The 15085-nt window shown below is 41.5% G+C and overlaps 1 protein-coding gene across 1 annotated transcript; it reads left to right on the top strand.

The window, feature by feature from the left end:
* The first annotated feature begins 336 nt into the window (after nucleotides 1-336).
* On the top strand, nucleotides 337-7254 carry LOC118371765 (fatty acid-binding protein, intestinal-like). Its single transcript, XM_052459256.1, has 4 exons — nucleotides 337-505; nucleotides 3769-3941; nucleotides 5411-5518; nucleotides 6062-7254. Exons 1-4 carry the CDS (start codon nucleotides 439-441, stop codon nucleotides 6110-6112), a joined length of 399 nt encoding a protein of 132 aa, XP_052315216.1. The 5' UTR covers nucleotides 337-438; the 3' UTR covers nucleotides 6113-7254.
* The last annotated feature ends 7831 nt before the right edge of the window (nucleotides 7255-15085 follow it).

The raw sequence follows: 15085 nt of genomic DNA, 5'->3' as shown, positions 1-15085 counted from the left end.
GAACAACAAAAAACCTTTTAGTAGTGGGGCGAATTCTGTCAGCCCAATTAAAAACGCTAGAACTCTCCCACCATCAATGAGCGGTTCATTAGGGGCTCATTGTCATGCTGGACACAGACAGACACAGAGAGAGGTCCCCTGGGAAATATGCCAAGGAGAGTCCTATAAACGAATGCTTTTCTCTTCTGAAATAGAACAGCGCTACATTGTCCGTGTGCCAGCCCTGGGGAGGGAGTTGCCCTTGGCCATTTATCTTTGTATCCTTGAGGCCGTGCAGTAATCGCCCTATATTTGACATCAGCTTTAAATGGCCACATCAGCAGACAGATAATCAGTTAGATAAAGAAGAGCCAACCGGGGCCTCTATATAAAGGGAGGCAAACGGGCATTCTCAGTCCCACAGTCCTGCACACAGTCGTTCCACTGCCCACAGTAGACATGGCATTCAATGGTACCTGGAAAGTTGAACACAACGAGAACTACGACAAGTTCATGGAGCAGATGGGTGAGTCAGTGTGTGTGTGTGTGTGTGTGTGTGTGTGTGTGTGTGTGTGTGTATGTGTGTGGATGTGTGCAATGTGTATGTGCATGTGTGTGTACTTTGTGTACATTGTGTGTGTGTGTGTGTGTGTGTGTGTGTGTGTGTGTGTGTGTGTGTGTGTGTGTGTGTGTGTTGTGCGTGTGTGTGTGTGTGTGTGTGTGTGTGTGTGTGTGTGTGTGTGTGTGTGTGTGTGTGTGTGTGTGTGTGTGTGTGTGTGTGTGTGTGTGTGTGTGTGTGTGTGTGTGTGTGTGTGTGTGTGTGTGTGTGTGTGTGTGTGTGTGTGTGTGTGTGTGTGTGTGTGTGTGTGTGTGTGTGTGTGTGTGTGTGTGTGTGTGTGTGTGTGTGTGTGTGTGTGTGTGTGTGTGTGTGTGTGTGTGCGCGTGTGTGTGTGTGTGTGTGTGTGTGTGTGTGTGTGTGTGTGTGTGCGTGTGTGCGTGTGTGTGCGTGTGCGTGTGTGTGTGTGTGTGTGTGTGTGTGTGTGTGTGTGTGTGTGTGTGTGTGTGTGTGTGTGTGTGTGTGGATGTGTGTGTGTGTGTGTGTGTGTGTGTGTGTGTGTGTGTGTGTGTGTGTGTGTGTGTGTGTGTGTGTGTGTGTGTGTTGTGCGTGTGTGTGTGCGTGTGTGTGTGTGTGTGTGTGTGTGTGTGTGTGTGTGTTGTGCGTGTGTGTGTGTGTGTGTGTGTGTGTGTGTGTGTGTGTGTGTGTGTGTGTGTGTGTGTGTGTGTGTGTGTGTGTGTTTTATGAAAGGTGATGTTCTACTTCTTATTGAAGGATCACATTTCCAATGTGGCTCGGTGGTCAGCTCTAACATCAATGGTACAAGCTACTGTCAGATTTATAGTATCATCCTATACGATACTGTCAGGTTTATAGTTTCATCCTATACGATACTGTCAGATTTATAGTATCATCCTATATGATACTGTCAGATTTATAGTATCATCCTATATGATACTGTCAGATTTATAGTATCATCCTATATGATACTGTCAGATTTATAGTATCATCCTATATGATACTGTCAGATTTATAGTATCATCCTATATGATACTGTCAGATTTATAGTATCATCCTATACGATACTGTCAGATTTATATTTTCATCCTATACGATACTGTCAGATTTATATTTTCATCCTATACGATACTGTCAGATTTATAGTATCATCCTATATGATACTGTCAGATTTATATTTTCATCCTATATGATACTGTCAGATTTATAGTATCATCCTATATGATACTGTCAGATTTATAGTATCATCCTATATGATACTGTCAGATTTATAGTATCATCCTATATGATACTGTCAGATTTATAGTATCATCCTATATGATACTGTCAGATTTATAGTATCATCCTATATGATACTGTCAGATTTATAGTATCATCCTATATGATACTGTCAGATTTATAGTATCATCCTATATGATACTGTCAGATTTATAGTATCATCCTATATGATACTGTCAGATTTATAGTATCATCCTATATGATACTGTCAGATTTATAGTATCATCCTATATGATACTGTCAGATTTATAGTATCATCCTATATGATACTGTCAGATTTATAGTATCATCCTATACGATACTGTCAGATTTATAGTATCATCCTATATGATACTGTCAGATTTATAGTATCATCCTATATGATACTGTCAGATTTATAGTATCATCCTATATGATACTGTCAGATTTATAGTATCATCCTATATGATACTGTCAGATTTATAGTATCATCCTATACGATACTGTCAGATTTATAGTATCATCCTATATGATACTGTCAGATTTATAGTATCATCCTATAAGTCTGACTGTATCATATAGGATTTGTAAAGCAAGTGTTGGTATATTGCGTGTGTGACAGTAATGGTTTTGAGGTAATCTTTGATCCTGTGGCTTGTTTGAGTGGATGTGAGTTACCAGTCAGAGGCGTGCTGTATTGTTGCACAGCTATAATAATAGCTCTTGGCTGTTGCCATTTTAAAAGCTTGTCAACAAACACAAGCTTTTTTTGGGACCGAGGTTAGGGTGTAATGAGTAATATTATGATGATGGACACGCACCATTTCCAGACAGGTAGTATGAATAAATGGGCTAATTGGACCTTGGACCTAATTGATAACTCAATGCGAATAAATCATTTTTAGTAGCCCAACTTGGGGCTTGAAGTTTTACTATCTATCCAGCAATTTAGCCATTACGCCAAGAGACTCAGACCCACGCCTCATCTACAACACTCTATATATCCAGCAATTTAGCCATTACACCAAGAGGCTCAGACCCACGCCTCATCTACATCACTATATATATCCAGCAATTTAGCCATTACACCAAGAGGCTCAGACCCACACCTCATCTATATCACTCTATATATCCAGCAATTTAGCCATTACGCCAAGAGACTCAGACCCACGCCTCATCTACAACACTCTATATATCCAGCAATTTAGCCATTACACTAAGAGGCTCAGACCCACGCCTCATCTACATCACTCTATATATCCAGCAATTTAGCCATTACACCAAGAGGCTCAGACCCACGCCTCATCTACATCACTCTATATATCCAGCAATTTAGCCATTACACCAAGAGGCTCAGACCCACGCCTCATCTACAACACTCTATATATCCAGCAATTTAGCCATTACACTAAGAGGCTCAGACCCAAGCCTCAACTACATCATTCTATATATCCAGCAATTTAGCCATTACACCAAGAGGCTCAGACCCACGCCTCATCTACATCACTCTATATATCCAGCAATTTAGCCATTACACCAAGAGGCTCAGACCCACACCTCATCTATATCACTCTATATATCCAGCAATTTAGCCATTACGCTAAGAGACTCAGACCCACGCCTCATCTACATCACTCTATATATCCAGCAATTTAGCCATTACGCCAAGAGACTCAGACCCACGCCTCATCTACAACACTCTATATATTCAGCAATTTAGCCATTACACTAAGAGGCTCAGACCCACGCCTCATCTACATCACTCTATATATCCAGCAATTTAGCCATTACACCAAGAGGCTCAGACCCACGCCTCATCTACATCACTCTATATATCCAGCAATTTAGCCATTACACCAAGAGGCTCAGACCCACGCCTCATCTACATCACTCTATATATCCAGCAATTTAGCCATTACGCTAAGAGACTCAGACCCACGCCTCATCTACAACACTCTATCTACTGCATTTTCCAACAGGCATCAATGTGATGAAGAGGAAGTTGGCGGAACATGACAACCTGAAGGTTATCATCGAGCAGACAGGAGACAAGTTCCACATCAAGGAATCCAGCACCTTCCGTAACAAAGACATCGACTTCACTCTGGGCGTACAGTTTGACTACGCGCTGGCCGACGGCACCGAAGTCTCAGTATGTTTGAACTCTTTCAACCTAGACTTATTTTAGTAGGCTATCGTACACAGTATCCAACAGAAAGTTGTAGAGATTGAAATCTAAGCCCCCCTTTTCATAAAGCCTTCATAAAATGTAAATCCTACAAATTTATTTCTGCTTTGAGTCTTTTGGTAAACTGTTGTCATGCTCAGAAAAAGTGGAAATCGTGCTGATGGAGTTCAAAATGTGACCTTTTACAACAGTTTATATGATGTAAGCCTTCTGAAGTCTGGCAGTGACCTATGCATGACTGTGCACTGTAAAAGTGTTTTGGAGTTTTTGTCCATATAGAGTAACCCATTAGAATAAGTTTACAATTAATATATGTATATTTGCTGTTTAAATTCATGGTTACCTAGCCATTTCTTAATAAGCTCATGGTTGGCGAGCCATTTCTTTATAAGCTCATGGTTGGCTAGCCATTTCTTAATAAGCTCATGTTTGGCTAGCCATTTTTTTTATAAGCTCATGGTTGGCTAGCCATTTCTTAATAAGCTCATGTTTGGCTAGCCATTTTTTTTATAAGCTCATGGTTGGCTAGCCATTTCTTTATAAGCTCATGGTTGGCTAGCCATTTCTTTATAAGCTCATGGTTGGCTAGCCATTTCGTAATAAGCTCATGTTTGGCTAGCCATTTTTTTTATAAGCTCATGGTTGGCTAGCCATTTCTTAATAAGCTCATGGTTGGTTAGCCATTTCTTTATAAGCTCATGGTTGGCTCGCCATTTCTTAATAAGCTCATGTTTGGCTAGCCATTTTTTTTATAAGCTCATGGTTGGCTAGCCATTTCTTAATAAGCTCATGTTTGGCTAGCCATTTTTTTTATAAGCTCATGGTTGGCTAGCCATTTCTTTATAAGCTCATGGTTGGCTAGCCATTTCTTTATAAGCTCATGGTTGGCGAGCCATTTCTTTATAAACTCATGATTGGCTAGCCATTTTTTTTATAAGCTCATGGTTGGCTAGCCATTTCTTTATAAGCTCATGGTTGGCTAGCCATTTCTTTATAAGCTCATGCTTGGCTAGCCATTTCTTTATAAGCTCATGGTTGGCTAGCCATTTCTTAATAAGCTCATGTTTGGCTAGCCATTTTTTTTATAAGCTCATGGTTGGCTAGCCATTTCTTTATAAGCTCATGGTTGGCTAGCCATTTCTTTATAAGCTCATGCTTGGCTAGCCATTTCTTTATAAGCTCATGGTTGGCTAGCCATTTCTTTATAAGCTCATGGTTGGCTAGCCATTTCTTAATAAGCTCATGGTTGGCTAGCCATTTCTTTATAAGCTCATGGTTGGCTAGCCATTTGTTTGAATTGACCTATGCCCTCGATATATCTTATCTCAAGATACTGTTTAACCCATGCATCGATAACAATAGGTGACTTGAGCATATATTATGTCTACGAACGACGTACATTACAGTCACCGTTAACCCTATCTGTCCCACAGGGTACCTGGGAGATGGATGGAGATGTGCTGAAGGGTAAATTCACCAGGAAAGACAACAGTAAGGTGCTGACCACCACTCGGGCCGTGGTGGGAGGAGAGCTAGTACAGGTTAGTGTGAGAAAATCCCACATCATGTATCTTTTCAAATTATCTTTATAATGTTGTACCACTTTATACCAGAATAACTAGAAGTGATATGTTTTTAATAACCAAATGTGAGTTTTTAAACTTTAATTTTGACTTATTTTTCGGACTTTTTACATTTAATGTAGTATATTTTTCCTCGTAACTGTTACCTTCTGCATAATCCAGTCTTGTTGACTGCGAGCATGAATCAAGTCAAATCAAATAAGACATTATAAATCATTTGAACTTTTACAATTTAAAATGTTATAAATGCTAATGCAGAAAAATGTACATAAATGCAGATAAATGTTTATAACATGTATATTTCCCACCTACACAGTATATTAATGCTTATGAATTAACATTTGTCCTACTGACACATTACCAATATTATTGTCATAACTGCATAAGCATTGTAATCAGAGATTCATATTGTAGTCTTTGGTGTACTCACTGTGCTGGTACGTCTATTTCAATGAAAATGGCAACCTTATTACATTGTTTAAGGACTCTCTTCTCCAACAGAGCTATAACTACGATGGGGTGGATGCCAAGAGGATTTTCAAGAAGGCTTAAAGGGATTCATGACACATTTCTATCTCGCATATCATTATGTTTTCTCTAACCTTAAGAATATGTGGCAAGACTTTAGCTCAGGTGCCAAATTTAAAGTATAAGTCCAAATTTGCAGTGCCTTCCCCTCATTCTCTAAACCCCATGTACCCCCAAGAATAGCTTCTATAGTTCACTATTGGATGAAGGCCATATCACCCTCTGAAGAACCCTTAACTGAAGGTGTGGACCATAGAATTAAGAATTAGAACACCGGAATGGTCATGAACATTCTTAAGACGGTACAACGGTTAGCTATTTTGGTCAGGAAGTTGGTCAACCGCGGTTTGTCAGTGCTGTGGTAAGATATTGTGTAAAATAATGACTTTTATGAACGTATCTGCACTGGTATGTTTGTTAGCTATCTAGCCAGCCAATTTTCGAGGAATGAGTCCATCCATTTCTCCAATGAACTGCCAATATTCCATTGAACCAATGCAATCAATCCACAGTGATACAGTGGTTGAAATCAGTTGATGATAGGACTTAGTTGTAAATGAAGAAGTACTGATATTGTATCATATAAAAGCACTCACAGCTTTCGAAGAAAATAAACATTTAGACATTTATGGTCTGTTTATATATATTTTAGAAGCTATTTATACAGAACATTTGTATAAAACAAGTATAAACTGTATTTATAATTATATGATAATATTTTAGTTTGACAATAATTATATTACACAATATCTGATATATCACATGCCTTACTTTTATTTTCCTGCATGAAACAAATCTGGATTATGCCTCTACTGCCATTCACTCCAATTAGACTGGTTTGGATTTCTACCTGACCAATATGGCTGCCATTTTCATCCCATTCTGGAACCTTGAGGGTTTATGACATAGCCCATCTAGTAAATGAATAGTATTTCCACAGTGTGACCTGCTAAAACCTTCCAAACATTCATAAAGCAAGGAACATTATGTTGGCTGATATACTTCCAGAGTGACTACAACCTTTGAACAATCAAGATTAAACTATCAATTGAACCCAGAAAGGGAACTGTCATCTTTGGTGTACATTTAATTAACAGGTGTCCTTTTCTACTCAACAATTTTTTTAAATAATTGGTCTTGCACAATAAAAATACATTAACGTTCCAGTGAATTGTATATGCCTACATGATTTTTTGAAAATGTCACTGTGAGATTTGTTATCATACTTTACTTGAAGCCTCCAACATTAGCCAATGTAAAACTGTCACGAATACACGCCATAGCACGATACAAGCTGTTATTCAGCTCAGGAGTCAATTGTCCTGAGCTGACATAATCTGTCATGACAATTTCTATCATATCAATTTCTATCATATCAATTTCTATCATATCAATTTCTATAATGGTCTCCGCCATTATTATGATAGCACTATGTAGACCTTCACGTGAAGAGTTTTGACAAATCATGAGGAGATGTTTGGTAACACTGTCACTAAATAACAGATTCCTCAAAACAGCCCTGAAAAGACAATCCAAGACAGTGAGAAGGTTGAAAAGACGTCGGAGAGAATATCTCCAGAATATTCATGTTACTTCAAAAGGGGGCAATCTGCGGTTTTTACATCCGTTTTTTATTTAAACGTATTAATGGTATATACCCATTGATTCTTCAAGAATATAACTTCTAAATGCCTCATGAGCTTCGTTCAACTGTCTAGCCCCATCACTTTATAAACATTGCTCTGTCTATGAATTTCAGAGTGGATAAACTACTCCAGGCCCATCCCTCAGCTTTTTTTTTTTTAACCAAAACAGAGGTGGGGTGCTCATTTTCAATTGGGAGTACCCCTTTAAAATCTGCACATTTAATAGTCTTTAACATTCTAACAGTCTATTGTGTTGCTAGATACACCAATAAGCTCTGTTGCCTACATAGTTATCTACAATGGCTTCAGAAAGTAATCACACCCCTTGACTGTTTGTTGTTGTGTTACAGCCTTTATTTCAAATGGATTCAATTGAGATAAGCCTACACACAATACCCCATAATGTCAAAGTGGAAGGATGTTTACATTTTTTAAAACAAATTCAATGTCTTGAGTCATTAAGTATTCGACCCCTTTGTTATGGCAAGCCTAAATAGTACAAATCTGCATAACAAGTCACATGATAAGTTGCATGGACTCACTCTGTGTGCAAAAATAGGGGTTAACATGATTTTTGAATGATTATATCTCTGTACCTCACACAATTATCTGTAAGGTCCCTCAGTCGAGCAGTGAATTTTGAACACAGATTCAACCACAAAGACCAGGGATGTTTTCGAAAACTTCGCAAAAAAGGGCACAAATAGGTAGATTGGTAAAGATTTTTTTTAAAGCTGACATTGAACATCCCTTTGAGAATGGTGTTAGGAATTACATTTTGGATGATGTATCAATACACCCAGTCACTACAAAGATACAGGTGTCCTTCTTAACTCAGTTGCCGGAGAGGAAGGAAACAGCTCAGGGATTTCAACATGAGGCCAATGGTGACTTTAAAACAGTTACAGAGTTTAATGGCTGTGATAGGAGACAACTGAGGATGGATCAACAACATTGTAGTTACACCACAATACTAACCTAAATGACAGAGTGAAAAGAAGGAAGCCTGTACATAACAAAAATATTCCAAAACATGCATCCTGTTTGCAACAAGGTACTAAAGTAATACTGCAAAAAATGTGGCAAAGTAATGAACTTCATGTCCTGAATACAAAATAAAATCAAATTGTTTTTGTCACATGCGCCGAATACAACAGGTACAGAATACAACCTCACCATGAAATGCTTACTTACAAGCCCTTAATTAACCAACAATGCAATTTTAAGAAAATAGAATTAAGAAAATATTTACTAAATAAACTAAAGTTTAAAGAAAAAGACAAAGAAAAAGGAACACAATAAAATAACAATAATGAGGCTATATACTGTCGATGGGACAAATCCAACACAACACATCACTGAGTACCACTCTTCGTATTTTCAAGCATGGTGGTGACTGCATCATGTTATGGGTATGCTTGTCGTCGGCAAGGACTAGGTTTTTCTATGATAAAAAGATACGTAATAGAGCAATGCACAGGCAAAATCCTAGAGGAAAACCTGGTTCAGTCTGATGATAATGATTGACATATTATTTTTATGAATTCATTCACACTATTTCATGCTTCGACAAGGTATAGTCCCGACACAAATCTAGGGTCGTATCCAACCTGGCCGGTTGTTCGTTCTATCGGTTCCATTGCCAGGGATGTGTCCCAGACGTTAAGTCTTTTTGTTCTGTATCTATGGACGCGATCCAGTCGTTCGTTCTAAATGTTCTATTGCCATACTGGCTGGCAACTTTCAAATCGTTTGCTTGCTAGCTATCCAACTACGGCTTATTTACAGCCAAGTTGAACAGTGCAGCCAGAATAACAATGAAGTAGCTGCATTTGCATTTGTTTAAGCTGTTTTCTAGTGACATTTATTTGGATACATCCATAACAATTAGCTAATGATGCACGATTTCACCTGGTGTAGAACATGTGCTCTCTCGTCAGGACGCTGTTGTTCAGAGGAACTAGCCAACAACACAGCTAACACAATCACTTCAAACTGAAGTTGGAAAGACTGCAAAACTAGCTGAACTTCGATTCATTTGACCTGTTATTTATTTTTATATCTCCATAAAAATAATGCTGATTTATGATTTCGACTGGGTGAGAAAAGCTGCCCTCCGGTCTGTCTCATCCCGACTCCCAACACGTTCATTAGTATGCAAAAACTGGAGATCGAATTTAAATATTGAAACGTTGCAAATGTCGGAGAGACAGACAGACAAGGTTTATACAAATCACCTCTGTTGAAAACTAAATGTTAGTCTAAAAGAAATGTGAGATAATGTCTAGATGCTTTTCATAGTGGAGATCAAGTTTATAAATAATCTGGCTGGTTTGATGAGACAGTGGATTGCGCAGTCAGATGGAAAAGAGAAAATAAACTTTTTAACATCATTGATTTATCTGGTGGTAATTTGTGGAATAGACACCAGCTGGAATGCAGTTTTAACCAATCAGCATTCAGGATTGGACCCACCCGTTGTAGAACGTATTGACTAAGGGGTTGAATATTATTATTATTATTATTTATTTTATTTTTTTTACAAATTATTGAATTTTTCTTCCACTTTGACATTACAGAGTATTTTGTGTAGATAACTGACAAAAAAATGACAGTTATATCCATTTTAATACCACTTTGAAATACCATACTTTCTGAAGGCGTTGTTCAAATGTTACTGCCTACTTTTTTAGCAATTTGAATTTTTTTATTTTATTTTATTTCACCTTTATTTAACCAGGTAGGCTAGTTGAGAACAAGTTCTCATTTGCAACTGCGACCTGGCCAAGATAAAGCATAGCAGTGTGAACAGACAACACAGAGTTACACATGGAGTAAACAATTAACAAGTCAATAACACAGTAGAAAAAAAGGGGAGTCTATATACATTGTGTGCAAAAGGCATGAGGAGGTAGGCGAATAATTACAATTTTACAGATTAACACTGGAGTGATAAATGATCAGATGGTCATGTACAGGTAGAGATATTGGTGTGCAAAAGAGCAGAAAAGTAAATAAATAAAAACAGTATGGGGATGAGGTAGGTGAAAATGGGTGGGCTAAATCAGTGGACTTTGAGATCAAAGCTGGACAATAACAACCTGTTATCAAGATGTCGTAATAAAGATTTGATAATGTAGATTTGATGAAGATGACATTTTATAGGTATCATATTGTCACAACAGTTTAGTGGTGGTGAGGGAGGAGTTAAACATTGCTCTTACTTCCAACCACATGATGACCATGACTTACAGTCATGTGCTGGGAAAGTTCAATGAACTCTGCAGTAGGCTACATTTAGACATTTTGAATGGCATGCAAGTCATATGGTATCTGCGCTGTGATTATTGACAATGTATCATTCATTTGCAAATGCTTCAGTGTATTTTATAAACTTGAAAATGAGTCCATGGTTTGAAAAATGGCACATTATCTACTTAAATAATGAACACAGGAACAACGAGCCAACTTCATGTGCCAACCCTCTATTTCCACATGATGGCGACATAAGCCCTTAGGTTTGAGTAGCCGTGCTTGTTGTATCCCTCCTCAAATGTGACAATGCCCTCACAACCACCTGATCTTGACTGCATATCAGGGTGGTGGTCAATTCAGTCAATACAGGAAGTCAACTGAAATCCAGTTAATTGTCAATCGTTTTCTATGAGGATTTACATGTCAAATTACTTTCTTGAATGAAAGGGAATTGATAACAATGGACCACAACCCTGTCGTATACATGTGATGTCCTTTCATGTCTTATCTCTGGGATGTTCGTCATGTGTTATCTCTGGGATGTTCGTCATGTGTTATCTCTGGGATGTTCGTCATGTCTTATCTCTGGGATGTTCGTCATGTGTTATCTCTGGGATGTTCGTCATGTGTTATCTCTGGGATGTTCGTCATGTGTTATCTCTGGGATGTTCGTCATGTGTTATCTCTGGGATGTTCGTCACGTGTTATCTCTGGGATGTTCGTCATGTGTTATCTCTGGGATGTTCGTCACGTGTTATCTCTGGGATGTTCGTCATGTGTTATCTCTGGGATGTTCGTCGTGTGTTATCTCTCTGATGTTAGTCATGTGTTATCTCTGTGATGCTCTTCATGTGTTATCTCTGTAATGCTCGTCATGTGTTATCTCTGGGATGTTCGTCATGTGTTATCTCTCTGATGTCATTTCATGTGTTATCTCTGTTATATTCGTCATGTGTTATCTCTGTTATGTTCATCATGTGTTATCTCTGTGATGCATGCTTGTCATGTGTTATCTCTGTGATGCTCTTCATGTGTTATCTCTGTAATGCTCTTCATGTGTTATCTCTGTGATACCCACCTATGGCTCATGGTAGAACTTGGGTGATAAGTTCAATACCAGAAATGCACAGTTTACCCCCGGATTCCTTGGTTGTACTCCTGCACAAACATAACACCTTCTTCGTCCGTTTTGAGGATAACACAGCGGCACCGCCGTGGGCCGCTCCCGAGGATTGTGGGATCTCATTCTCCGTGGCTGACGTGGGCCGCCCCCGAGGACTGTGGGATCTCATTCTCCGTCGCTGACGTGGGCCGCTCCCGAGGACTGTGGGATCTCATTCTCCGTGGCTGACGTGGGCCGCTCCCGAGGACTGTGGGCTTTCATTCTCCGTCGCTGACGTGGGCCGCCCCCGAGGACTGTGGGTTCTCATTCTCCGTGGCTGACGTGGGCCGCTCCCGAGGACTGTGGGATCTCATTCTCCGTGGCTGACGTGGGCCGCTCCCGAGGACTGTGGGATCTCATTCTCCGTGGCTGACGTGGGCCGCTCCCGAGGACTGTGGGCTCTCATTCTCCGTGGCTGACGTGGGCCGCTCCCGAGGACTGTGGGATCTCATTCTCCGTCGCTGACGTGGGCCGCTCCCGGGGACTGTGGGCTCTCATCCTCCGTCGCTGACGTGGGCCGCCCCGAGGACTGTGGGCTCTCATTCTCCGTGGCTGACGTGGGCCGCTCCCGAGGACTGTGGGCTCTCATTCTCCGTCACTGACGTGGGCCGCCCCCGAGGACTGTGGGTTCTCATTCTCCGTGACTGACGTGGGCCGCTCCCAAGGACTGTGGGCTCTCATTCTCCGTGGCTGACGTGGGCCGCTCCCGGGGACTGTGGGCTCTCATTCTCCGTGGCTGACGTGGGCCGCTCCCGGGAACTGTGGGCTCTCATTCTCCGTGGCTGACGTGGGCCACTCCCGAGGACTGTGGGCTCTCATTCTCCGTGGCTGACGTGGGCCGCTCCCGAGGACTGTGGGCTCTCATTCTCCGTGGCTGACGTGGGCCGCTCCCGGGGACTGTGGGCTCTCATTCTCCGTGGCTGACGTGGGCCGCTCCCGGGAACTGTGGGCTCTCATTCTCCGTGGCTGACGTGGGCCGCTCCCGAGGACTGTGGGCTCTCATTCTCCGTGGCTGACGTGGGCCGCTCCCGAGGACTGTGGGCTCTCATTCTCCGTGGCTGACGTGGGCCGCTCCCGGGGACTGTGGGCTCTCATTCTCCGTGGATGACGTGGGTCGCTCCCGAGGACTGGCCAGGGCGTGACTAGTATAGAACTGGATATTAGGTTAGACACTCTGTGTCTGACATTGTACATCAGTGGAGGCTGCTGAGGGGAGGACGGCTCATAATAATGTATATCAGTGGAGGCTGGTGAGGGGAGGACGGCTCACAATAATGTATATCAGTGGAGGCTGCTGAGGGGAGGACGGCTCACAATAATGTATATCAGTGGAGGCTGCTGAAGGGAGGATGGCTCACAATAATGTATATCAGTGGAGGCTGCTGAAGGGAGGATGGCTCACAATAATGTATATCAGTGGAGGCTGGTGAGGGGAGGACGGCTCATAATAATGTATATCAGTGGAGGCTGGTGAGGGGAGGACGGCTCATAATAATGTATATCAGTGGAGGCTGCTGAGGGGAGGACGGCTCATAATAATGTATATCAGTGGAGGCTGGTGAGGGGAGGACGGCTCACAATAATGAATATCAGTGGAGGCTGCTGAGGGGAGGACGGCTCATAATAATGTATATCAGTGGAGGCTGGTGAGGGGAGGATGGCTCACAATAATGTCCGCAACGAGCCCATTTCTGGTATAGTCAAATGTCACACTTTTATGAAGAATGCTGTCAATCAAATCAAATCAAATGCAAATAGTCTGGGTAGCCATTTGATTAGACTTTCAGGAGTCTTATGGCTTGGGGGTAGAAGCTGTTTAGAAGCCTCTTGGACCTAGACTTGGTGCTCCGGTACCACTTGCCGTTTCAGAGAGCAGAGAGAACAATCTATGACTGGGGTGGCTGGTGTCTTTTACAATTTTTAGGGCCTTACTCTGACACTGCCTGGTATAGAGGTCCTGGATGGCAGGAATCTTGGCCCCAGTGATGTACTGGGCCGGACGCACTACCCTCTGAAGTGCCTTGCGGTCGTAGGGTACTTTTGTACTTTGGAATGAAGCCGTCCCATATGGTTATCATTGATTATCTTTGACTGAATCTAAGCAGTTATGTTACCTGAACTGACCTCCTTTAAATGAAACTGTTGAATACTACCCATAATTCCAAAGGGATTTGATAACGTGGCGTGCAGAAGAAGACTCGTGGAAAGTTCAAGCACTGGTGATTCGTCGTAAGGACAAAAAGATTATCATTTGTGACATCAGAATAGCGTCTCTGGCGCCTGAGCCACACACGAGGATTCCTTATTGCCCTGGTTGTCCCTGTTTTACATGGCTTTCATGGTATACTATGCCACTATTGTCGACCTCCTGGAAAAAGCTTGTGTCCCTATCTATTTAGATTTAGTCATTCACCTCCATGTGCTTTGAAGGTTTCATGACTCTAAGAAACACATAAAGTTATTGAAAAGGAATTTCCTTGACTAAATGGCAAACAATTCATGAAAAGTTTCCTTTATGGAGATACAAGGTTTTTCCAGGAGGCCGACAATATCTAACCTCAATGCAATGAGTTAATTGGCAATGGTAAGTGGGAACTAAGTAACAATATTCCTCTGTTGTTCTCATTGATAAAGTATGCCAGTTACAAGGGCACAAAATCTCCTCTGTATAATTGAGGACACACCAGGACTGTGGGCTCTCATTCTCCGTGGCTGACGTGAGTATCAAATGTAAGCGTGATTAACCCTTGCAAGGCTGCTGGCCCAGAAGGCATCCCTCGCCGCATCCTCAGAGCATGGTACGGCAACGGCACTGCCCGCAACCGCAGGGGCCTTCCAGAGAGGGGTACGGTCTTCCCAACACATCACCGGGGGGGACACTGCCTGCCCTCCAGGACACCTACAGCATCCGATGTCACAGGAAAGCCAAGAAGA

The sequence above is a fragment of the Oncorhynchus keta genome, chromosome 13 (assembly GCF_023373465.1).
Source record: "Oncorhynchus keta strain PuntledgeMale-10-30-2019 chromosome 13, Oket_V2, whole genome shotgun sequence".
In the NCBI taxonomy this organism is placed as follows: domain Eukaryota; kingdom Metazoa; phylum Chordata; class Actinopteri; order Salmoniformes; family Salmonidae; genus Oncorhynchus; species Oncorhynchus keta.
Note: the sequence above shows the minus strand (reverse complement) of the source record. Positions and strands in the feature narration are given on the sequence as shown.